This window comes from Molothrus aeneus, chromosome 24 (assembly GCF_037042795.1).
Source record: "Molothrus aeneus isolate 106 chromosome 24, BPBGC_Maene_1.0, whole genome shotgun sequence".
Lineage (NCBI taxonomy): Eukaryota > Metazoa > Chordata > Aves > Passeriformes > Icteridae > Molothrus > Molothrus aeneus.
This window is the reverse complement of record NC_089669.1, coordinates 6,245,772-6,270,752: the sequence shown is the minus strand read 5'-3', so window position 1 is coordinate 6,270,752 and position 24,981 is coordinate 6,245,772. Positions and strand designations below refer to the sequence as shown.

The window sequence follows — 24,981 nt, the reverse complement described above, 5'->3', positions numbered from 1 at the left end:
GGCACTTGCAGGTCCTAAAATTATGTTTCCCTGCTGAGAATGCTGCTTTTTGAACTGTCTTTACCCTTGCTCTTTATTACCTCTATCTATAAGAAAGGAAAAAGAAAAAAACTCTGAAATTTTATATTTAAAATGCGCTAATCTCAGCCCCCACTAAATAATCTGCATGTGCTGCTCAGTGCTAATCCAGGTATGCCTAATGCATGGTGCTTCCAGCTTTTTTGTGATAAATTTTGAGATGGGAATAAAAAGTGGGAGAAGAATGATGCTATAGATGCAGTCATAGACTCCCAGCTGCTGTGTGTGTCTGGAGGAGAGGAAGACCCTTTCCTTCTACTCCCTATCTGCGTGGGGCCCTGGCAGATCTGCTCCTGGGAATCCTGGCCTGGGCTCTGCAGATGGAAGTGCTCCCTCCTCCAGTTCAGATTCCATTTATGGAAAACTCCAGCAGAGCCTGCACATCCCATTTACAGAACAGCTACTGCCTGACCATGTTGCTTTGCTGCAGTCCTGTAGCCCAGCATAACCCTGACTGCTTCTGCAGTGCTGAATAAACCCTGCAAGCTCTATTTGACCCTGGTGAAGCCTGAGGTTGATTTAAAAGTCATTTATTTACAGTAGCATTTATATATCATGTACAGTTGTTGTATAGAAGTAGCAGTAGTAATAATAATAATATTAATAATTTGAATTATTAAATCTTGAGATACAAAGTTCCATTAAGTAAGCTAAATCAAATGCCCAGAAGTACAAATTGTAGACTAGAGTACAAGTAATGTTTTAATAACTTATTTTAAAGGTAATAGGTGTTGGCCTTGTAACTGCTAAAGGAATTCATGCATGTGTGTTTATACATCTATATACAGACAGTTCCTTGGCCCTTCTGTACACACAGTTCCTTGGCTATACTTGCAGCATAGCACATTAATTTCTATAATCCAGCAGCTCCTCAGCTGCCCATGACTATACCCCAGGAATAAAATTCTGTATTTTGGAGCCAGTTTTAGTTCTCTCACTGTACAAAGACATACTTGGTCAGAATTACCTGCTCAGTTTCCCCAGGGTCATGAGAACGTGACTGTTAATAAGCAATTCAGAGGGTAAGAATGGAGCTGAGTTACTACATCTTTTAGGTTGAAAAAGGCCAATTAAACACAAAAAACAACCAACCAAGCAACCAGTGCCATCAAGCCCTGAGCTGGAGCCCAGTCCTTCTTCTGCTCTGTAAGCATCTCAATAACCAAAGCAGAAAATCCTTGTCAGGAAAAAAATACAAACACCACAGAACACAGAATAGGTGAGAAGAGTTGTGATGTTTTCCAGACTTAATGACACTGTGATTTTCTGGGTTCTGTGGTCACTTTTGAAGATTGGCTTTTGGTCCCATCCCCTGGGACAAGTGACTGTTCTGCCAATTCCAAATTCACTCATTATGCACCAGAATGAGCAGTTTCTCTCCAGAACAAGCAGAATTTCTTTGCACACAATGGGATGGGTGCAGTGAATAAAGAGGTGAGAGCAGGAAGCTTAACAAGGCTCAGCCTTTTCTTTCCAGTGAACTCCTTTCCCAGTGTTTTGGGATGGGATGGGACAGGACAGGACAGGACAGGATAGGATAGGATAGGATAGAGACATTTTACTGCAAGATCCCATATGGAAAGAGCAGTGACTGGTTCCCTGGTGCAATGGCCTCCTGGGTGTAACCCCTTCTCTGGCTGTGCAGTCCTGAGTGTTAAACCAGAACTGTTCCTGGCTGTTGGAGCCACCCTTGGGCTGGTCATTGCTTGTCCTTTGCAGATTCCAGCTCTTGGTCTGCTCTGGGTGTAGTGGGAGACAAGTGTAAGGTGAGGAGGTTCCTGTTCCAGGAGCAAAGCAGAGGTAGGCACAAGGGGGACACAAAGGATGGCTGCTGGTTTGGGCTGAAGGAAGCCCAGTGTAGGACATCCCATGGTGATGCCAATCACAGGATCATTAATGTTTGCCTGCTGTTGCAAAGGGGAGGTGCAGGATTGTAGCACTATGGATTTCAGTTTTGTGGGCCAGTCCAGAGATATAAAAGCAGTGGGAAGTCGAGTTCTGACTCTGTTCTCTAGAACCCATGAGGGTAGTTCAATGGTAAATGGGGTTTTTTTATGTTTAAACTGAGTTTCCTGCACAGGTTGCCCAGAGAAGCTGTGGCTGCCTCATCCCTGGAAGTGTTCTATGCCAGGCTGGAGCAACCTGGTGGAAGGTGACCCTGACCATGTCAGGGCTTGGAACAAGATGAGCTTTAAGGTCCTTTCCAACCCAAACCATTCCAAGGTTCTCTTTTTTTCTGGATATTTTACAGAACTGCTTTATACCTAGAAACATTATTTTCTAGACGTATAATGACTTTGTAGCCTGACTCTTGGAAACAACTGCCAGATTATTTTGTTCCATTTCTCTAGAGAAGCGTCATGAGAATAAATGCAGTGTTACAGTTGATTTAGGTACTGCATAAAATTACAGATTTCAGTGATTCCCTGGACCAGCACATGACTCCGCAGACAAACAGCACATTCTGCTCCTGCAGTGGGAAACCCAGAAGGGGAGGATTGGGAAGATTTGTTTACTTGAAGAGCAAACAGCTGAAATCTGTAGAAGGAGGTGCCAGCAGGTATCAGAACTGTCTGGAGTGGCATGAAGCAATTATGGAGGGTCTCTGCTTCTCAAAGAAAAGTGAGCAAAGTGGGCTCAGTGATAGGCTGGGGGGGCTCAGCCTGAAGGAAAGGAGGCTCAGGGGGAACCTTCTGGCTCTGCACAACTCCTGACAGGAGGGGCAGCCAGGTGGGGGTCAGGCTCTGCTCCCAGGGAACAGGAGAGGGAACGGCATCAAGTTGTGCCAGAAGAGGTTCAGGTTGGACATTGGGGAAAATTTCTTCCCTGAAGGGTGGTCAGGCCCTGGCACAGACTGCCCAGGGCAATGGTAGAATCAGCATTCCTGGAAATGTTTAAAATATGTATGGATGTGGCACCTGGGGACATGGTTTTGTGGTAAACATGGCAGTGGAGGGGGAATGGGTGGACTCAAAGATCTTTTCCAGCCTCAGTGATTCTGTGACATTCAAAGGAAAACATGAAGCCTGCTGCCTGCCTCTCCCTGTTCTGCTCCTCCCGTTGGGTTGTAGCTCACAGGTAGCTGTGCCACCCCATGTTCTTGCATCACTTGGCCCAGCACAGGAGGGGCTCACAGCAGGGGCTGTGAGAGCCCATCCTCAAAGGCTCAGTACCACAGTGCCACCTTCACCTGCTGCTAGCCCTGAGGCCAGCTGGGAAGGAAGGCTCATCTGTGTGTCTGAATTCTCCCACCCTGCAGATCAGTGTCCAAGGTGCCTGTTGGGAATGGTCCCTAGGAGTGCCCAGTGGTACCCAGAGGAGCCCTGGTTGGCCAAGGACAAGATGGTGCCAGAGACCTTCCCCCTGCTCAGTGATCACAGGGTTGTGTGCTGGGGCTGGGGGGTCCCTGGCTGTGATTATTTAGCAGATGTGGGCAGGGAGGCCCTGGGGGAAGGTCACAGTGCTGAGAATGTCCTGGTGCTGTGTGGGCCCAGTTTGTGTTTCCTGCCCCAGCTGAGCCCTGTGTAGCTCCCTGGGATGTGCCTGCACTGGGAGATAGAGGAGGTTTGGCTGCAGATGAAAGAACTCAGCTGGATGGAAAGGAATTCAGTGAGGTACATGGTAAACCTGGTGTGAAAAATGACAGCTAGGACTTTCAGGAGATAGTTTTGGGATAATTTGTTCCAAAAATACCAACTACTCTCATTCTTCAAGTTGTATGAGAATTCTGGTCTCCCAAGAGGGCTTCTCCTCCTCTGCACCCAGGGAATGTGCCGTGGGCTTGCATCATCCCTGAACATCACTGCAGCTCTGGCTTGAACTCCCAGATTTGTTTCCCATTTTTGTCTGCTGCAGGTTGGAATGTTGCAGTGCTGCTGACATTTGTTTTACCAGCATCATGTTCTGTAGGTGAAGATTTTCAACACAGACAAAAAGGGTGTATGTATTTTCCTCTCAAATATTCAGCTCAGGGTTTCATCCTATTTCTGGTACATCATTTTCCTGCATATGAATTCTCCTGTCTAACTAATTGTAAAAATGGAGTACAAACACAGGCATCATCACCAAAGGAAAGGAGAGGACACACATCTGAATGGAAAAGGAAGTAACAGAATCTGCTGAGCTGGAAGGGACCCACAAGGTCCATCCAGTCCAACCCCTGCCCTGCACAGACACCCCAACAATCCCACCCTGGGCATCCCTGAGGGTGGTGTCCAAACCCTCCTGGAGCTCTGGCAGCCTCGGGGCTGGGTCAATTCTCTGGGAAGCCTGGGCAGTGCCCAGCACCCTCTGGGGGAAGAACCTGACCAATTCTTGGGTGAAGGTGTATGAAGAGTGATCATAGCCAACACCACAACTCTAACTATGGGAAAACACTCTTTCCTATGATGAATATGGAAAAGACACAATGCTGTAGTATAGTAGTGCTGCTATAGTCCAAGGTGAGAAGAAACTTTAAGGTGATTTTGCCCAGAAATAGGCCAGAGCATGAGGTCAACATTCAGACAGCCTCGGGGGGATTGTGTGCAGTGGTTGTAGAAATGCTCATGGAAGATGATTTTTGTGGATGTCTTTCTGAAAGTTGTATAAATATTCCTTATAAAGTATACAGCAGCACAGCTAAAGCATGGACCAGCCTGGTACTGACTGAGGAATCTCCTGAGCAGACAGGAACAGTCAGATCTAAACAATGACCTTGAACATGACAGAGCTGAGGCTGTGAGTAATAGCAGCACTGTGAAGGAGAGTCATGTTTCATAATTCCACTGGGGACTACTTGAAAGTAAACTGTACAAACCAGCAGGAAGAAACCCCTAAATCAGGCATTTGTTGGAATAAAATGCTGAAACCTGGTGTGTTTTGCCATATTGCATCTCTTGCTGCTCTCTGTGTCCTGGCTAATCAAGCCTTCCCTTCTCTCTAAATTGAGTCACTATCCACCAAGCTGTATTAATCAGTCTGTGTGAGATCTACACTGGGTCGCTAAATAATTAGTGTGGAATGGCTCAGGGTGTATTTTGGATTTGGGCTGTGAGTTCTGTACCAAAAGGTTGATTTTGGAGCTTTCCTGCCCCTCCTCATCAGAAATGTGACTTTGGAGGGATGGAAGAGTGGTTTATTTGGGACTGGATGGGAGGGGAAGCCAAACACTGCAATTTAGAGCTGTGTAGCTCCACCTTGGTGATTAAGCTGGCCTTTGTCAGCCCTGGAGCTGGGATTGGGACACTCCAGTGCACCACCAGCCAGTTCGCCCAGTTTCGCTTACACTGTTTTGAAACTCCAGAAACTGAGACTGGTGTGAAAGGATCACCCTGTGTGCAGGGTCTATAAATGTGCCTCTGAAGCATCTGAATTACCTTGTTGTACTGCAGAGTTGGGCTCCAGGTATGGGGAGAGGTGTGTGATGAGTGCAGCAGATGGAGGCTGGAAAGATCAAGGTCCTGCCCCAGCCCTCTGGAGCAGCGGGGTGCCTGTCACTGCCTGCTCGTGTGTCTGGACTTCATTTCCTTACCCTGAAAGGGGAATGCAGAGATATTACCAGGCAGAATTAGACCTCTCCTAACCCCTTTTCCCCTCTCCTGCAGTCAGTGGATGATTAGTCCCCTCCCTCCTTGAGAAGAGGTATAGAGAAACCTGATATCACTGTGACTTTCTTAGAGCAGGAAAATCTGACAGCCCCACCTCCTGCTCTCCCTGGTTATACATTGATGCTGCTTTGCCCCTGAAAAGTGAAGATGCTGGATGGCAGGAGGAATTACTGTAGCTGCTATTCCAAGTCCCTTCCCCAGCTCTGTGCCATTTAAATTACTCAGGTGCCAAGCAGGGTGCAGAAAGGAGCAAGATTTCAAAGCAATGCAGATTGGGATAATACTCTCAAAATACTTTAATATAGATACTATTCTGCACTTCACAGAATAGTTTGAATGGGAAAAGACCTTAAAGCTCATCTCACTCCACTCCACTGCCATGGTAGGGACACCTTGCACTGTCCCAGGTTGCTCCAAGCCCCTTACAGCCTGGCCTTGGTAGGAAATGTTTGATATTAAGCAGATGTGAAGCTGGAGCAGGACAGATGCTGCTGATGCAGTGACAGGACAGGCACCTGCTCTAAGTGACCCTGCCTTGACAGGGTGGTTGGACTGCATGATCTCCAGAGGTGACTTCCAACCCCAACCATTCTGTGATTCTCTGTGGTTGTCTAAGCTTGTTTGAGGCATTTTTCAAGCGAACATCCCATGGGCCCATTGCAATGGGACACGAGGGACACACGCCCACCTTCACAGGGAGCCATCTCACCACTGCCAGTGAGCTTGGGCAGCAGCTGGGCAGAGAGAGGGAGTTGGGGAGAGGCACATGCTCTCCATACCCTCTGTCCTTTCATCCGAGCTCCTCTCCCTCCTCCTTGATTCCAAAGGCTCCCTCGAACCAGGGTACATTACACAAGCTCTGCCGCCCTTCCACAGCTCAAACAGGCTTATGAGCAAACAACAGAAATCTTGTTGTGCTGTCCAAGTATGTCCTCCCTTTCATGGCATGAGCTGCTCCGTGGCCTTTAAATCATCTCCCTTTGTTGCAGCCACACACAACTTCTGGAATTTAGCCTCTGCAAAGTGCTGTCAGCTCACCTCCAACATCCCACTCACATCCCACCAGGCCTCAGAAGCTCGGGAGGGATTTTCTCTTCTCTCCCTTTCCATTTTTTTTTTTCATTTTTATTCCTGCCCAAATCCCAAAACCAATCCCAAACCCAATTTGGCAGCCCAAATCCCAAGCTGAAAGTGAATCGCTGCTGCTGGCTGCCCTCCAGCATTCCTCTTGGAGCGAGTCAGGATCTGGAATGTCAGAATGTCAGGAGGCAGGGGCGGGAGGGACGGGAGAAGCCTGTGCGTGGGTAAGGGCGCCAGAGGGGGGAGGAGGAGGAGGAGGAGGAGAAGGAGGATGGAACAAAACCCAACTTCAGCTGGACTGCCCCTTTCCAAACCAGTGTTTGTTCCTGATTTATGCTTTTGTGTTTCACTTAAAACGTGCGGCTCCATGCAGCAGGGGCAGAGCCTGCGGCCGCGCTCCGGAGTAAATCAGGGTTTGCTTTTCCTTTCCTTTTTTTAGCTTTTTTTGGCAAAAGCTTCGTGTCTAGATATACCCAGCCAGTTTCCAGCTCTCTCCTTGAGCCGGGAGTTCTGCCTCCTGCACTTCTGGGGAGAGGTTGATCCCTCTGGGCCCGTGGCACGCTCTGGACCAGGGGAAATGTCCTTTTGCGGAGAAGCCAGGACGGGGCCCAGGCAGTGAGCCTGGCACAGAGCAGCACCTGGCACTGGAGCACAGCGAGTCCTTGACACCTTCACTGCTTCTGCTCGGACAAGAAACCTTGTGGAGCCTCAGGTCTTCCTGCAGCAGATTAATGCCTAAAATTATACACCCTAAACAGGAGGGTTTAATTACCAGAGCTGTGAATAGTTTAATTAGTTTGTTCTGACCTTGGAAGAAGGACCTGCCCAGCACCGTAGAGCGACAGGAGAGCAAGCCTGGTGTTGCATCTCAGAGCCTGCGAGGCCATGTCGTCCCTGTACAGCAGGAGTAAGGAATACACTCGCAGCAGGAAGGCTCAGTCAGACTCTCCCCCGTCCTCTCCTTCCCCGATCGCAAAGACACTCAGAGTAAGCAGCTTTTTCCTTTCTGTATTCCCTGCTCAGCGCACGCTCTGGGCAGAGCCCGGTGGTGGCGGTTTGTTGTCTTACCCTTGGAGACCTGTGCCTGTGGTTTCCTTTGGAAAGAGGATGGTTTAAATGAAACTTTGGATGGTGCCTCTGCAGCAACAGGTTTTAAACAGCTGCCAGAGTCCCTGACTGGGATTAGCTGTGTTAGTTGTGGAGGGAATTGCTGGGATGGTAGTTTCCACCTATCCTGGAACTGGAACCTGGCTCTCCTGGTAGGCTGTTGCTGGATGAAAACCTCCCTGGTAAAAAGGAGGCAGAACCTGACCAGCTTGTTAAACTGCACTTTTTCCATAAACACTCTGATATTGCTGGTGAAATGAAGTTTATGTTCAGCTTTCACCCCTGGGGCTGAGCTGGCCGGTGCTGTAGTTCAGTAATTTCAACACCACAAAAAAGTTGAATAAGACCACCTGTAGCAGGAGGCAAGTCAAGGTAGTTACCTGTATTCCCCAAACCAGAGCTGGTATCCTCCTCTCCCAAGGTCTTGGAAAGTTGGGAATGCTTCCCAGCAGTGCTGCTGATAACTCCTGTCATGGGAGAAGCTGTCACAAACCCTCTGGGTCTGTATCATTGTACAGGCAGCCTCTTCACCATCAAGAAATATTATCATGCTGGAGTCAAAGCCTGGAGGAATTAGTTTTTAACAGCCGGCTAATTTTAGATGGGAGCATTAAATTAATTCCAGCACTGGTATTTGCTCAAATCAGATATGCATTGCCTGCTCTGTTGGAAGGGACAGATATTGGTCTGGAAAAAGTATTGCCCGAAATATTTGAGTTTTAACCCACTGCTGTGGCATTAATGGAAGCCAGTTCCTGACCTAGGGAACTTCAGCCTCAAGGCTTCTGTGGCTGCTGGTTGCCCTGGGCTGTTAACTGTAATCAGGAGCAGGTGGTTTCTTCCTTCTGCAGCTGGAGTGTCTTTGGGATGGTTCAGATAATCTAAAACTCTCCCCTGTGGGCTTGGATGAGCTTCCCTCATCAGTTTAAGTACTGCACTTACCACTCCTCCCTAAAGGGCTGCACTCTTGATCACCAGCCTGGGGAACCATCCCAGTGTGCTGGAAATGGTTTCATGTCTTTCAAACCCCAAGTTTTTAAGGTGAGGCATGTTCAGACTGACTCATTTCTCCCTCTTATGATCTGGGCATATGAGTGAGTGACAAACATCTCACAAGAGCCCTGAGCTGTGCCTGGAGCAGATGACAGGAGGGGCTGGTTTCTCTGTCCAGAGCCATGGGGGGGCTGCAGAACTCCTGAGGGTCCGTGGGTATTGGAGAAAGTGCTGGGAATTCTCAGGTGGGTAGAGGAGGTGCTCATTTCTCTCTCCATCACCACAATGGGATTTGCAGGCTCCTGGGGAGCTGTGGGTATTGGAGAAGGAGGTGGGAGTTCTCAGGTGGTTACAGAAAGGTGCCAGGTGGGAATGAGAGGGTGTGGAGAAGAGCTTCTTGTTAGTGAGGTTTTGATGAAAGCCAACACATGAGCACAGAAATCCTTGCAGTGGTAAGGCAGTGCCAGCTGTGACTCTACAGCATCTGTAGGGAAAAATCAGGTGGGGAATGGAGCAGCATTGACTCAGTCAGGGTAGGAAACAGCCCTGGTGCTATCTGGGTTATGGAAATAGCCCTGCCTTAAAAGGCTGATTAGGGAAGGAGTGACTTCAGGCTAAAATAAGGATCTGAGTTAACTCTTCTCCAAGACAATGTAATTTTGCTATGAACAAGAGAAGGGAGTTTGGTTTACTCTGGATTTGTCCCACGTGTTTATTCCTCCCCACCCACTCCCCCATGCCCACAGTAACAGGCCTGTGCCATGAGGAGCCACCACCCTTCACAAAGCAGGTAGGAATGTGAGATCTTGGAGTCTCTTATCTTTCCATCCAGTCCATTGACACCAGCAGAGCTGTGGGCTCTGAACATTCCCAGCTGAGCAGGGGTGTGAGCTCACACAAGCAGGCAGGAGCCTCACACAGGGAGAAAACTCTTGGAGAACCAGGCACAGCAAAGGAGGTTTGACTGATCAAGGTGGCAGTGCCAAAAGCTACATTAGATGTCATTTGCCAAGCAGTCTCCTGTGGCATTCCCTCTGCACTTGCACTGCTGCTTGGAATGCTCCTCCTTAGAAGTTAGGATAATATTGCCTGGGCTTTTTCTTCCTTTGATTGATGGGAAGTCTCCAAATGCAGCTAAGGAAGGGGCACTTTGCAGTGAACTCATGCAATCCATAAGAGAGGGAATATCCCTGCACAGGAGCTTCTGGTGACAGTGGGATGGGGTCCCTGTGCCAGGTCAGCACTGTCCCATATCCCTGGGACCACCACAAACTAAAATACACAAACCCTGTTCAATCCCACAGGGTAAGTGTTGCTTTAATGAGGATGTTCCTCAAAAGAGGAAACTCAAACCCCTTTGAAATCAATTCAGATGGTCCCATTATTTGGCACAAGCTTCAAGTGTTTGGCAGTGGGTACCTTGTCATCATGTTTTGCACCATAGTGATTTAGCTTGAGGTTTCTCCTGAAAAAAATAATTTTCACTTCCAAGAATGTAATAGGCATCCAGTGGAATGAAACCTGTTGTGTGCATTTAAGCAAATAAATGATAGGACTGGAAGGGTGAGAGTGAAGTCAAGGATTGATTTTTTTTTTTTTTTTAATTGCTATTACTGCTGGACTGGTCATTTTTTTCATAGGAAAGGAAATACCATGTAGTTTGTGTTTAGGCTTATCCATCTGTTTGTTGTGGTACTTTGTAACCCTTGTGCTTCTCCAAAGGCTATTGGTTAGGTGGGAAAACAAAAGTTAAGGACAATGCATGCTCCTAACTTTCTGCAGAGATTCCAATTGCATCATTTTATTTGTTTTCCACCTCTTTGTCAAACCTTCCCCTTTTATATAAACTGCTCCTTCTTGATTTATTAGCTGATATTTTTTGCTGTAAAAAAGAACATCAAGATTTAAAATGGTCATTGATGTGTGTGGGCTGTTTCAGTAGTGGCTGCATCTGTGTGGCTGCCATCACTTAGAATCCCAGAATGGTTTGGGTTGGAAGAAATCTTAAAGCCCACATTGTCCCATGGGCAGGGACACCTTATACTAGCCCAGGTTGCTCCAAGCCCTGTCCAGCCTGGCCTGGGACACTTCCAGGGATCCAGGGGCAGCCACAGCTGCTCTGGCCACCCTGGGCCAGGGCCTGCCCACCCTCACAGGGAACAATTCCTTCCCAGTATCCCATCTAACCCTGATCTCTGGCAATGGGAAACCATTCCCTCTTGTGCTGTCCCTCCAGGCCCTTGTCCAAAGTCCCTCTCCAGCTCTCTTGGAGCCCCTTTAGGCTCTGGAAAAGGCTCTGAGGACTCCCTAAATCCTTCTCCAGGTGCACACCCCCAGTTCTCCCAGAGGGGCTCCAGGCCTCAGAGCAGCTCTGTGGCCTCCTCTGGGCTGGCTCCAGCAGCTCCAGCTCCTTCCTGTGCTGGAAGCCCAGGGCTGGGGCAGCTCTGCAGGTGGGGTCTCACCTGAGCAGGGCACAGGGGCAGAATCCCCCCCTGCCCTGCTGCCCCCCTGGGGGATCAGCCCAGCACAGGGGGGTTCTGGGCTGCCAGAGCACAGGGCTGGGGCACGCTGAGCATTCATCCACCAACACCCCATGTCCTTCTCCCCAGGGCTGCTCTCTGTCCATTCTCTGCCCAGCCCAGTTGTGAAGTAGCTGCTTGATGGTTGATACTCACTCCTCAAGAGAGTCTGTATAATTCTCCTTGTTCTGTCCATGCTCATGCTTTGACTGCAAGGCTCTTCCCTCTGATGTTAGACCCCTCCAGAGGTCTGTTAAGCCACCTTCAGAGTACATTACCTGAGCTTTCCAGCTGAATTTTCTTAGGAAGAGCTCAGCAATAAAGCTCTAAGTGTATGCAGTGGTCTGCACTGATTTATTTTATTCTGCCTTTCATTGGAGCATCTGAAGGAACCATGCTGGGTGAAATATGGGATGTAGGAGCATCACCTTTTATGGGCCGTATGTTTGCAGCAAGTCACTTGATAGTAATGCTTGAGTATAAAAAGCAGCCATTCCCAAATCAGTGTCTGTGTTAAGGAGCCCCACACAAGGCTGAGCCTGAGGTGCTCTGAGCAGGGCTCTGAGCACTGATTGCCATGGCAGCAAATGCACCAAGGCTGGCTACGCTCCTGTGCAAACACACGGCAGGAAGGCAAAGCCAATCTTGCAGCAAAAGGAAAAGCTAATGCACAAAAATGTGAGTGAGTGGCTGAGCTGCAGGTGCTCAGCATGCAAATCACACTGACAGGGTTGGTGTTAATGTTTCAGTGATCATAGAATCACGGAATCCCAGAATTATTTGGTTGGAAGGGACCTTAAAGCTCATCTCATCACACCCCTGCCATGGGCAGGGACACCTCCCACTAGCCCAGGTTGCTCCAAGCCCCATCCAGCCTGGCCTTGGACACTTCCAGTAATGGGGCAGGAAGAATTTCTTCCAGATATCTGATGTAAATCTTTCCTCTCTTACTTTAAAACTGTCCCCCCCCACTTGTCCTGTCACTTGCCCATGTAAAAAGTCAATGTCCCAGAGTGCTGGGAGGTCACTAGAAATGCCTGATGGGATTCCAGCCTTCCTCGAGTTTGGAATAGAAATGTGTCAGATGGTCAGTTTTTGCTCTGTGGTGTTTTTGCAACAGGTTCCATCCATTTCAGATATTCCTGGTCACAGGTTTATTCTCACATGGGGTTTTCTGCTATGAATCATTTAACTTGCTGTGCTGCCACTGCCAGTGTATTACAGAATAGAAAGTGTTATGAAAATATTTTTCCAGGAGCCTTTACGTTCCTGGGTTTCCATTTAGTGGCTTGGACGTGTTTGGTTGTGATAAAAGTGAAGCCGCATAAATTGAAAGAGGATCAAATTTAAGTTGTGTCATGACAGTTTCTGTCTCATTTCTGGATTGCTGACTAGTTACACAGTGTTTGTGGAAATGATTCCCTTCTCTCCCAGCAGCCAACAAAAAATGTGGGATACTGAAACTTGAACTTTGAGGCAATTAACCTTTGTCTGTGTTCTCCAGCACCCTGCTTTGTTCTGTCTCTGGTTATTCCTCAAGCACAGTGTTTCTCAGATGGGTATCAGGATGAAATCCTTCTCCCTTGTTTGTCCTTGTTTTTTTTGGTTTTTTTTTGTGTTCTCCTCTGTAAATGTCCATATCTGGAAGCATATTGGGAACTTGTGGTAATTCCCAGGGCATCAGCCATGAGATGTTCCCTGCTGTGACTCAGTAGCCAGACGATGCTCCTGCATCTGGATGAATAAACAAGATGGGTCAGGGCATGTGCTGTGACCTGTGGGCTGAACAGCCTCTGTCCCTGAGGCTGAAGTTCCTTCAGCTCTCCTCCCTCCCAAGCAGCAGAATTGATCCAAGCCAAAGCTGGAGCAGGGAGTGTGTTAACTGTTAAAGGCTCTGAGGGTCATGGATGATTTGGAAAGGACCTGAACTAACACTTCAGCCTCATTTAAAGCTCCTGTTTGACCCTCAGCTGCCTGGTCAGAGGTGTTGCCTTTGGAGAAGCTGGTTAAGCAGTTGGAGAGCAATCCCTCAGGATAGCTCAGCCTTGAAACCATGGCTCATTGCAGGAGGTCACAAGGTCAGGGGCAGCTTGAGGTTCCACCAGAGCTGGGAATCAGTTGGGACTTTAAAAGGGATGAAGGGAGGAGGAGAAAAACGATGCCCTTAATTTGGGTCAGTTAATGGTACAGCCACAAAACCAGGGACAGAGAGAGGGGGAAGTGCTGCAGGATGGGAATGAGCAGCCATGGGAGTGATGGGGAGAGTGGGTGGAACCTCTGTGAGCAGCAAACCACTTCATCCTGCTGAGCTGGAAACCAGTGTCTGCTTCCCTGCAGGGGCCCACTAGAGTTCTGTTTTTCTTAAAATGAACACAAACCCATCAAAAATAAGGCTGGAAGAGAGACAGAGCCCAGTTCATCCATTTCCCTGTGTACTGACTACTCTGCTTGTGCTATTCATGGGAGGTGGTGCATAGAATCACAATCATGGAATCATTAAGGTTGGAAAAGCACTCTAAGATCACTGAGTCCAGACGTGAACCCAGCACTGCTGAGTGGGCATCATTCTCTTCTCCCAGGTGAAAAGCAGCAGGACAAGAGGAAATGGCCTCAAGTTGTGCTGGGCGAGGTCCAGGTTGGATATTGAGGAAAACTTCTTCCATGAAAAGGTGGTCAGGCACTGGCTTAGGCTACCCTGGGCAGAGATGGAGTCACCATCCCAGGAAGTATTCAAAAAACATGTGGATGTGGCACCTGGTATATCACACCTGGGAACATGAGTTAGTGGTGAACGTGGCAGTGCTGGGGTAACATTTGGGTTTGATGGTCTTAGAGGGCTTTTCCAGTCTTCAGAGTTCTGTGATTCCCTGATTCCAGTCTCACTGCCATGTGCTGCCTGTGCCCACAGTGCTGTTGTGGGATGTGGCTGCTGGCTCAGGAGCTGTTCACTGAATCTTGGAGTGAACTTCACACTGAAAAGTTGCCGGTTGGCTGTTGGCAGCTCTCACCCTCACTGCTGCTTCAAGAGGTATTCAAATCCCTAATGAAACATCTGAGAACATCCTGCCAGAGTTTTTGCAGGGCAGAGAAAGGGTTTCTGCAGACCTATGGCATTCTCATCTGGAAGAAATTTAGGAGTAGAAATCTTTTCCTCTCATGTCACTTGGCCGCTCGGTTTTTATTTCCACACGTCTGGAGAGTTTTGTCTAAGATCACGTCGCTTTGCGAAATTAAATTTTTCACCAATAAAATTTGATCCCTTAGAAAAGAAGGGAAAAAGGGCAATGAACCCTGGGTTTCAGAATTATGGCCTTTCCTAAATTAAAATACTATCCAGCCTGATGTTTTACATGGTGAGTTTTATCCCCAAGAGACAACGGGAATAAACTGCAGCTGCTGGAAAGCTCGTGGTCCATGAGAGAGTTTTGGAGCACAGAGCCACAGGCTGGCCATGGCACACATGACAACTGTTCCAACTGTAGTTTGTTTGGGATGGCAGGAGATGTGGCCATCAGTCCCTCACAGCCCTGGGTGTTTGTTTCTGATTAAATATGTGCTGTTTGTACTGAAAACGATGGGATCTGCTGCAGCCAGCTGCCAAAGCCACTATTCCATCTTGGAGAAGCTTTTAATGTTATGCTTCAGTAATAGTAGTTTTTCTTAAGCAAAGTTTATTGATTTATAGTTTGAGAAAACATATTTTGCATCAGGCTTTGGGGAGTTGGAGGTTACATGGAGGTGGTTTGGCTGCACTGGATTATTAATCATATCCACAGGATTTTGGAATCCTTGCATTTGCACGATTGCAGGCTCAAGCTGGAAGCAGCACATCCATCACACCAGTGGAGCTAACAGGATGCTGCACAAACCACTGCTTTCAGGTCAGAGGAGCAGCTTTCTGAGGGAGGCAATGACCTCAAAATAACTCTCAAAAGTAGAGTTCAGCCAGACCTTCGAATTATTCTGCGCCCACTGAAAAACTAAACTTGATCCCAGCCGTTCCTGCCTGGAATGACAAATGCAGCTGGAGGGGAACACCAACCTGAGTTGTACCCACTGGGGATGGTCTGAGGTGTCCCAGGCAGCCTCCTCCTGGCTTCTCTTCCTTCCAGCTTAGCTCTGGCTGCACTGGCTCCTGGAGGATTCCTGCCCCCAGCAGAGTCCTGCTCTGCCCTGGTGCAGCCTCCCCTCAAGTCCGAGGGGCAGTTTTGGGCACTGCAATATAAGAAGGGTCTGAAGTCGTTGGAGAGTGTCCAAAAGAGGGTCACAGAAATAGGGAAGGGTCTGGAGGGGCCACACGAGGAGTGGCTGAGGGCACTTGGTCTGTTCACCCTGGGGCCTGAGGTCAGAGCCCACTGGGGGCTGCAGCTCCGACCTCTGCTCTGTGTGACAGTGACAGGACCTGAGGGAACAGCTGGAGCTCGGCCAGGGGAGGGGCAGGCTGAGTATCAGGGAAAGGCTCTTCCCCCAGAGGGTGCTGGCACTGCCCAGGCTCCCCAGGGAATGGGCACAGCCCCGAGGCTGCCAGAGCTCCAGGAGAGTTTGGGCAGCGCTGCCAGGGATGCCCAGGGTGGGATTGTTGGGGGGTCTGTGCAGGGTCAGGAGGTGAGCTTGATCCTCATGGAAGCCTTCCAGCTCAGGATTTGATGCTCATAAGAGGGGGAGGTTGTCCTTTGGAACACACATCAGCCTGGAGCTCATGTAGGAGCAGCTGAGCTACGTAACTGCAGGAACATAGTGACTTTTGCTTATAAAGGGAAAGAACCCCAAAACCAGCTGGCTTTATTTTACATTTACTTTCTAAAATAAACACAGCTCATCAAGAGGATATTTGCCAGCACAAGAACATAATTTGAGGGGTTTCTAAAACTTCCCCTGTTGCTTAAAGAAGGACAGAGCTGGAGCTGTGCCCCTGCATCTCATTACATGGTGGTTAATTAATCATAGGCATTGATCAGGATTTCTGAGACAAAAGACACCAAAATAAATTCCTTGACAACTCTCTTAAAATAGTGTACACAGTCCTGAGATTGGCCAGTTGGATATACAGAAGTATAAAATGTTCCCAAAGCATCTATTTTGTTCTTTTTTCTTCCTTGTTTTTTTTTCTTGAAAAAATGTAAATAGTAGGGAATTGTGCCTTCACTGACTCCAACCTCAGCCACAGAATGCAATTGGAAGCAATTAGGGCAGTTTCTGCCTTGGCAAAAGCATCAACCAATCCCCCTTTTGTCACTGCAGTTCAGGGCTGTATTTTATTGAAACCTTCCATGAGGAATTTGGTTTAAATTATTCATCACTGAGCTCCCAACAGCTGCAAAATTTTCTGGTTTTTGAGGGAAGGCTCCTGCCCTCCACAGTCCAAGTACATTTGTAAAATCAGTCCTGGATGGTATTCCTAGCACAAAGCAGCATCCCAGCACTCTGGGTAGGTGGAGCCATGGCCAGTACCCAGCTGTGCCTTTCCCTGAGACTGACCAATGTCAGCACCCTGAGAATCTCTGGAAGTGCCCAAGGCCAGGTTGGGCAGGGCTTGGAGCAACCTGAGATAGTGAAGGTGTCCCTGCCCATGGCAGAGGGTGGAGCAGGATGAGCATCCAACCCAAACCATCCTGTTGATTCCATGGTTCTGTGGTGTTCTTTGTCCTTTTTCTTGGGTCCCATCTCAGATCATGGTGATTTTCCAGCCCATCTGGGTTGGATGATCTCTGAGCTGGCAAAATGGGCTGAACCCCTTCAGTGTCCTCCACCACCTCAGCACTACCTGGATGTGCTGCCCACCATGAGGTTAATGGGAGGGAAGGTGATGGGATCTCTCTGGTGAGAGCTCTAAGACCTGAGGATTACCAGAAGCTTGTGAGCATGTCTGCAAATGCCCTGTGCTTTTTAGTTTTCCTCTGGAAGTCACCCCCATGGGTGTTTGGGCAGCAGGAGCCGGGTTCTGAGCCGGTCAGCTCTGAGCCGGGCTCAGCTCAGCTGGGTTCTGAACCAGGACAGCCTGTTCCCCCACCCCAACCCCTGCAGTGCTCTGACCCTCTTTAGATTATGGAAGGATAATTTCACAACTCGATGCTTCCCTGGCTCTTGATGTTTTTAGTTGAATTTTGATCCCAAGGGAAATAAATGAATCTGGGCAAAACTGCAGTGCTGCTCCAAATTTGCCAGGGAAAGGAAAAAAGCCTCCAGTGCATTTGTTGATAATGACTGGAGTAGGTACAGCAGTTTCTCAGCATCCCCTCAGAAACCCTAACAATTCCCTTCAGGAAAGTCAGGAAGGAAAGACCCTTCTTGCACCAGCTCAGTCAAGTGCATGTGTGATGCCTCAGCTCTTCATTCCCTCTGTTCATTCCCAACTTCTCTTCCCAGCAATGAAGGAAGAAGAGTTTTGTCCTTCACCTTCTCACTCTCACCTTGGAATTTCCAGCTCTGGGATGGCATCTCCGAGCAAACAACCTCCTTCCTCACTGCCATGGGCAGCACAGGGACCCAGCCAGTGCTGCTGGAATTCCAGTGAATATTTGGTGGCTGTTGGGCAGGACAGGGCAGTGCAGGCAGGGCCTGTGGGGGCTGCTCTGATGGAGCAGGTGCAGCTGGAAGCACATGGAGAGGGTTCCAAAGATGCCGTGGTCAAACACTGGGCAGAACTGAGCAGGAAAGCAGCTGTTCTCTGCTGAAACCATGTCTGCAGTGTGACATCCCAGTGGCCTCTGAAGATATTTGTCTCTCTTTGAACAAATGGTTTCAGTTAAGCACTTCCTCCAGTGTTCCACAGAATCATGGAGCCACTGAGGTTAGAAAAGCCCTCTAAGATCATTGAGTGAACACTGCCATGTTCACTGCTAGCCCATGTCCCAAGTGCCACATCCGCATGTTTTTTAAAGAGTTCCAGGGATGTTGAATCCACCACTGCCCTGGGGGCCGGGGCCTGACCAGCCCTTCAGGGAAGAAATTTTCCCCAATATCCAACCTGACCCTCCCCTTGAGGCTGTTTCCTCCTGTCCCTGTTCCCTGGGAGCAGAGCCTGACCCCCATCCTGGCTGCCCCTCCTGTCAGGAGTTGTGCAGAGCCACAGGGTCCCCCCTGAGCCTCCTTTTCTCCAGGCTGAGCCCCTTTCCAGCTCCCTCAGCCCCTCCTGGTGCTCCAGACTTCTCTTAGAGGGTTTTTTCATCCTTAATGGTGCTGTCATTCCATGGTTCCAGGTTACTGCAGGGTGGCTCTGCTCAATGCTGACAGCAGCAGGAATGCCTCCCCTCTCATCTGGCACTTTGCTTTTCTTTAAACACATAGAGACAGTCACAGTCTGAACCAAGCCATTGCAGTATCCATCACAGCAAAGTCACAAATACAATAAACCCGAGGGGTTTCCCCCTTTTTGCTGTGTGTGTTTAAGGTGATTCCTTCTTACCCCAGCCTTCCTTTGTGGAAGCATGCCCCTGCTCCCCCTGCCTATGGAAATCCTCATTTCTTAGAAGGAAAAAGGACAGAAGTGGGTTTTCCTCTTGCTGCAAGTGCCCTGGCTGTCTCAGGGACCTGCCTGGGTTCATTGCCTGGATTCCATGTCACCTTGCCCAGCCACGGGGTGTTTCCCAGCACTGTTCAAATCCATTAGCAGGTGCTAAAGTAAATTGCAGTTTGCTGAAGTAAACTCAGGCTTGCTAAGGAGTGGATTACTTGCCCAGCCATTTGTCATCATATCAAAAGTCATCACTGAAGGGGATTAGCATAAAGTGTACAAATAACTTTCAACAAGAGCCTTGTTCATCACTGTAATTCCCTTCTCCAGCTCTTCAGGGGAGGTTGGGTCATTGGGCCAGGATTCAAAAGGAGCTCTCAGGCTGCTGAGGGGTTTAGGAAACAAATGTTGAAAGCTCAGCTAACAAAGCACCATGGAGAGATCAGCATGTGTGGCTGAAAATGGGAAACCCTTTGTAGAATCCTAGATTCTGGGCTTGACTGGTTTGGGTGTGAAGGGACCATCAAAGATGATCCAGTCCCAACCCGCTGCCATGGGCAGGGTCACCTTCCACTAGCCCAGGTTGCTCCAAGCCCTGTCCAGCCTGGCCTTGGACACTTCCAGGGATCCAGGGGCAGCTGTGCCCAGCTTCTCTGGGGCAGCTGTGCCAGGAGCTCACCACCCTCACAGGGAAGAATTTCTTCCTGCTATCACAAGTAACCCTGCCCTCTACCAGAGGGAAGCCATTCCCCCTTGTCCTGTCATTCCAGATCCTTGTCCACAGCCCCTCTCCAGCTCTCCTGAAGCCCCTTTAGGCACAGGAGGGGACTCTAAGGTCTCCCCACAGCCTTCTTTTCTCCAGGTGAACATCCCCAGCTTTCCCAGCCTGGCTCCAGAGCAGAGAGGCTCCAGGCCTCAGAGCAGCTCTGTGGCCTCCTCTGGGCTCACTCCAGCATCTCCACATCCTTCCTGTGCTGGAAGCCCAGGGCTGGAGGCCGCTCTGCAGGTGGGGTCTCACCTGAGCAGGACAGAGGGGCAGAATCTCCCCCTGCCCTGCAGGAGCCCAGGATGTGGTTGGATTTGTGGTCTGTCTTTCTAACAGCCCTCTGCAGTGGCCATCTGTGCAGAAACTGTCCCAGCTGGCTGCCTTCAGGTGTCATACAGAGCATGGCCTGAGGCAGGGCTGTTTGGACAAGAGGGCTGTGTCCCTGTCACATCAGGCAGCTGCCAGGCTTTGAGTGGCATGAGATGCTTCCCAGACAACATCCAGCATGGCTTGTGGAGGTACAGCAGGGCTTAGCCATGGTGGAAATGCATCTGCTGTCTTCCTTGGGAGGTTTCTTACCTCTAAGATGAAAAGAAGAAAGAGATTTTATTAGAGCAAATAAAATAGTACCAGGCTGGACCCACTGCTGTGGCTCAGGGCCCGTGGCTTGGAGCCTCCTGGAGCTTTGGTTGTGGTGTCTACAGGGTGGGGCTGTGTCTTGGTTTGAAAAAACAGAGGTCTGCTAAGGAAGGCAGGAGCCTTCTGTGAAATGGAAAATGTAAACCCCCTCCCTCTGAATTATTATCATTTTTAAATTAAGGGGCTCTCAGGCAAAGATATGGGAATAGGAATAACAGTTCTTTAATAGGAAAATTAAAAACACAAATGCAGTAGTACCAAAACAAACCACTGCCAGAGTCAGAGCAGTCCCTGTCCCCTGTGTGTCAGGGGGTGGCACAGCCCCATCCCATGGGGGCTCAGCCCTCCTGCAGTGCCAGCTGTGGTTCTGCTGGAGCAGGGATCCTGCACAAGGGGGGAGTTTTCCTCTGCAGCTCCAGGGCTGCTGCAGATGGGCCTGGGCTCCCTCTGGCAAGGCAGGGCAGCAGAAGCTGCTCCTCTGGCAATGCACTGGGCAAAGGCTGCTGTGCTGTTCCAGGCTCAGATTGTACCCAGGTAGGAATGCTTGGCTCCTCCCCTGGGCGGAGCATCTCCCCATGGGATGATGGAATTGGATCAGCCATGCAGGGACACTCAGTGGCCATGAACAGATGATAATTAATAATTAATAGCCCATTAACAGAAGATATTTCCTGGAGGGAGGCTTGGTTGTGGAAGAAATAAAGAAAACTGCCCAATGAACAGCAGAGAATTGCCCACCTCTGACGATGGCAATAGAATACACACCCCCAGCTGCATCTTGCAACCTAAGACAGGCTGGCACTAGACCTGAGCAAGAGCCTGGCTGAGGATGGCCCTGTGGGCACAGCTGGAGGGAGAATGTGCTAATTCATAGCAGGATTTGCTTGTCCTTTCAATCTCTGCAGGCAGCAGTTTTGTCTGAGCTGTGGTCCATCCTCGAGGCTCCACATGCAGGGTCCCAGCAGTTCATTTTCCTAGTGCTGGTGCTCACAGCACAGTGTGTCAGAGGCTGTGCTGCAGAGCCCACGCATTGCAGACTCCCTAGGCACCTTCCTGTCCTGAATCAGGATGCCAGATGAGGGTCACATTAGGCTGGATGAATTCAAACCTCAGCAGCCAGGTGCAGGTAATGGGTTGCTGTGTCCTGGGAAGCAGCAGGCAGGGCTGGGCACAGGGCAGGATGCTCTGGGAGCTGCCCCCTGCTCCTCTGCCTTGGAGTGGAGGGGTGGCTGGGTCACTTGTCCACTGGGTGACTTAATCCCTCTCTCTGTGGTGTGTACTCCCAGATCCCTGCCCAGGATCAGAAGCATTGTCTGGGTGCCAGGTGGGAGTGGGTGGTCTGAAGTCTTTAACCACCAGGGTGCCAGACAGACAGCACATCTGCCTCCCAGAGAGGCCTTAGCACTGGATTTACTGGTGTAGCTGACAGCACAGCAGTGCAAGCATGCTTGGGCACAAAAAGCCTGACCTCTCATCTGCTCTGATGTCCTTTGTGTTGACTCTGTTAAAAAGAGCTGAGGGAATTGGCTGGAAGTGCCTGTGGGAGGTTTGTGCTCACTCAGAACAATGATGCTACTGATAAACCAGCAGAATACTGGGCTCAACTTCCAGTTCAAGGGAGGATAAAGAGTTGGAATGCACCTGGAATTTGAGTACATATCTGTCAGAGGAGGTGACTGTCAGTGTGGCATGTCCTGCAGGACAGTGATGGTGTCACCACTGGATTTATGCAACTGTAGGAAGGAACTGCTCGATCCAGAAGTTTCACTGAAATGGTGGTTTACTACATTAAGCCTCTGTAGGATATTCATAGAATCATTATTAAGTTGGAGATGCCCTCTAAAATCATTGAGCCCAAACTTCCCCCAGCATCACCATATTCACCATTAAACCATGACCCCAGATGTCACATCTGTACATTTTCTGAATATTTCCAGGGAGTGTGACCAGCACTGCCCTGGGCAACCTGTGCCAGGGCCTGACCACCCTTTCAAGGAGGAAATTTTCCCTGATACGCAGCTAGCCTGAACCTCCTGACATCACTTGAGGCCTTTCTTTGTGTCCCTGTTCCCTGGGCCCAGAGCCAGGTCCCCCCTTGTACAGGCTGAGCCCTTTCCCCAGCTCCCTCAGCTGCTCCTGGTGCTCCTGCCCCTTCCCCAGCTCTGTTCCCCTCTGTGGACATGCTCCAGCCCCCAATGTCCAAAGGCAGCCCAGGACAGCACAGCAGAGGTTTGGGTATTGATGGGGAAAGAAGAACCCAACAGAGGCTCCAACCACCCTGGTGTAAGGATCTTCTCCCTCCCTCCTGCAGCTGCTATTGTGTCTCTGTCTGCCACAGTGAAGCTTTTCTCCATGGGGAACTGCTTGCCCATGGAGAGAAGAGTGTTTGTGATTTTCTCAAGTTCAGCACAAACACTGGGAGATCCCTGTGTCTGTTAATCTCCCTCACCCACGTCACTCAGCACAGTGATAATAGTCAGGAAGAGTAACTTCACTGGAAAAGGGAAACAGTAGATTAGTTTGGATTCCAGAGAAGGCATTTCAATTCTGGAGATGAGAATTTGAACAGCAAGGTTCAGGATTTCTTAGGTGAGTGAAATAAGTGCTTCAGAGGAGCTGAAGCAGTTGAAGATTCAGGCAGAGATTGGAGATTCCCAGTTTGGGCTGGGAAATCTCTGTGTAGCCTGGCATCAGCTGGGTGCTGGTATCTGAGGTGGGAAATTGCTGCTGCCTGGAAGCTCTGCAGTTTTGAATTGAATGTTTCATTCTCATTATTAATTACCTTTTGCTTTCTTTTTTTTTCCCTTCAGCATGAAAGACTTTCCAGGTAAGAATTTTATTTTTTTCTTTTTTTTTTTCTGTGTAATATTTATTGGCAACATGTTTTTGTATGCCTTTGAGGATTCCCTGTGCTTCAAATCCAGTCTGGTACTGGCTATTTGGTCCTTTCCTGAGCTTGGCTGTGGCACCAGTTTGCTTCTATTCTTTACTCCCCAAATGATTAACCTCAGTGCCCTCTTAGAAATTGAGCTGGTTCCCACCCTGGAGATGAGAGGTTTGTGGGAAGTCAGTGCCCATGGGAGGCTGGGCTGGTACCCTGGGATTTTTTCAGTTCTTGTAGTGGTGGTGGCTGCCAGGTTTTGGGCAGCAATCCCTAGGGCCAAGCAGAGGGTGCTCCCACCGACCCCAGAGCTCTGGCTCAGCTGGGTCTGCCACCCCTGCAGTCCCAACCAGCTGGGCTCTGTGCTGGCTGTTCCAAGTTACCACAGCTCCACAGTGCTGGATCTTCCTCGTATTTCAGGTTGGAGGCAGCTACAAACCCCAGCACGAGCGACTCATCGTACAGCGAGCGCGCCTCCGGCCGCTCCAGCGCCTACAGCCGCAGGGAGAACCGGCTCGCCGCGCTCAGCAGCCGCGCCGAGGAGGAGAGCAACAGGGACTACAAGAAAGTAGGAGTTTTAAACTGATTCTTGTCATTGCACACACTGCAGAACCTGGCTGTTCTGCAGAAACCAGCCCCAAGAATCAGTGGGAAGAAAGAGAAAATGTTTATGTTGATTTTCTCTGTTTCAGAGAATCCAGTGGTTTGGGTTGGAAGGGTAATGTGACCTTTTGCTGGGCTTTGGGGTGTCCCCAGCAGGCTGCAGGAGTCACAGATAGTGCAGTCCTGTTCGGGACAGGCTGTCCCAGCTCCCAAACAGCTCCCAGCCACAGGCCACCTTAGCAAGCTTAGGTGATATCAGCTCTAGTGATTATCAGCTCATTGTGATTTCAGCTCTTTGCTTGCTGGGTGCCTTAGGCAGACACAGGGAGAGAGAGGAGAAGGCTGTGTGGGGTTCCACAGGAGTGTCTTTATTGAATCTTCTGTGAAGGTTCCCAGTGACATCTCTTCTGCCAAACTGGGAAAAACCAGCTCTTTATATAGGGTACAGGGGTATCAGAAATTGTCCAGTAGCAAGGGTTAAAGGTAAGTGACCTATAGTTACAGAGAGATGAGCAGGGGTCCGAAGGCGGAAGAGAGGGGCTTCTAGCCCATTCACCACGACTTGGCATTTCCTGTCTCAGGCTGCTGAGCACCATGGAGGCATTGCAGGACCTGGGTCTGCCACAGAAGGACCTTAAAGCTCATCCCATTCCACCCCTGTCATGGGCAGGGACACGTTGCACTATCCCAGGTTGATCCTGTATGTCTTGGTTTGAAAGACAGGTGCCTGCTAAGGAAGGCAGGTGCCTTCCCTGAATTGGAGAATGTAAACCCTCCCCACCCCTCTGAATTGCTATAAATTTTAAATTGAGAGTCTCTCAGGCAAAAAATATGGCAGCAAGAAATAACAGTTCTTTAATAGGGAAGAAAATAAAAGGATAAAATAAACAATGCAGTAAACCAAAACAACACTGACGGAGTCAGAACCCAGCCTGACACCCTGTGGGTCAGGCTGTTGGCAGCAGTCCCATTGGAATTGTGGCTCAGCCCTCCTGCAGTGTCAGGGCTGGTTCTGCTGGAACAGGGATCCTGGAGAAAGGTGCAGTCTCTGCCTCTGAAGATCCAGGGGAAGAAGAGGCAGCTGCTGTTCCTCTGGGCAATCCAGTGCAGAAGCTGTGCTGGTGTTCCAGAATCTCCAGATTATATCCAGGTAGGAATGCTTGGCTCCTCCCCCTGGGCTCACATCTCCCAATGGGATGCTGTAGTTCTTATCAGCCATGCAGGGACATTCAATGGCTGTTATCAGCAGATGTCTCCCCCACAGGGAGGAGTAG

At 49.5% G+C, this 24,981-nt stretch overlaps 1 protein-coding gene across 4 annotated transcripts in view; it reads left to right on the top strand.

Annotated features, from left to right (window-relative positions):
• PPP1R12B (protein phosphatase 1 regulatory subunit 12B) overlaps positions 1 to 24,981 on the top strand; it is a 134,801-nt gene that overhangs the window by 94,069 nt on the left and 15,751 nt on the right. For all 4 annotated transcript variants that reach the window (XM_066565104.1, XM_066565103.1, XM_066565102.1 and 1 more), the window contains 2 exons: positions 23,034 to 23,050; positions 23,525 to 23,672. In XM_066565104.1, coding sequence (XP_066421201.1) covers positions 23,034 to 23,050; positions 23,525 to 23,672 — 165 coding nt within the window. The remainder of the gene's footprint in view (positions 1 to 23,033; positions 23,051 to 23,524; positions 23,673 to 24,981) is intronic.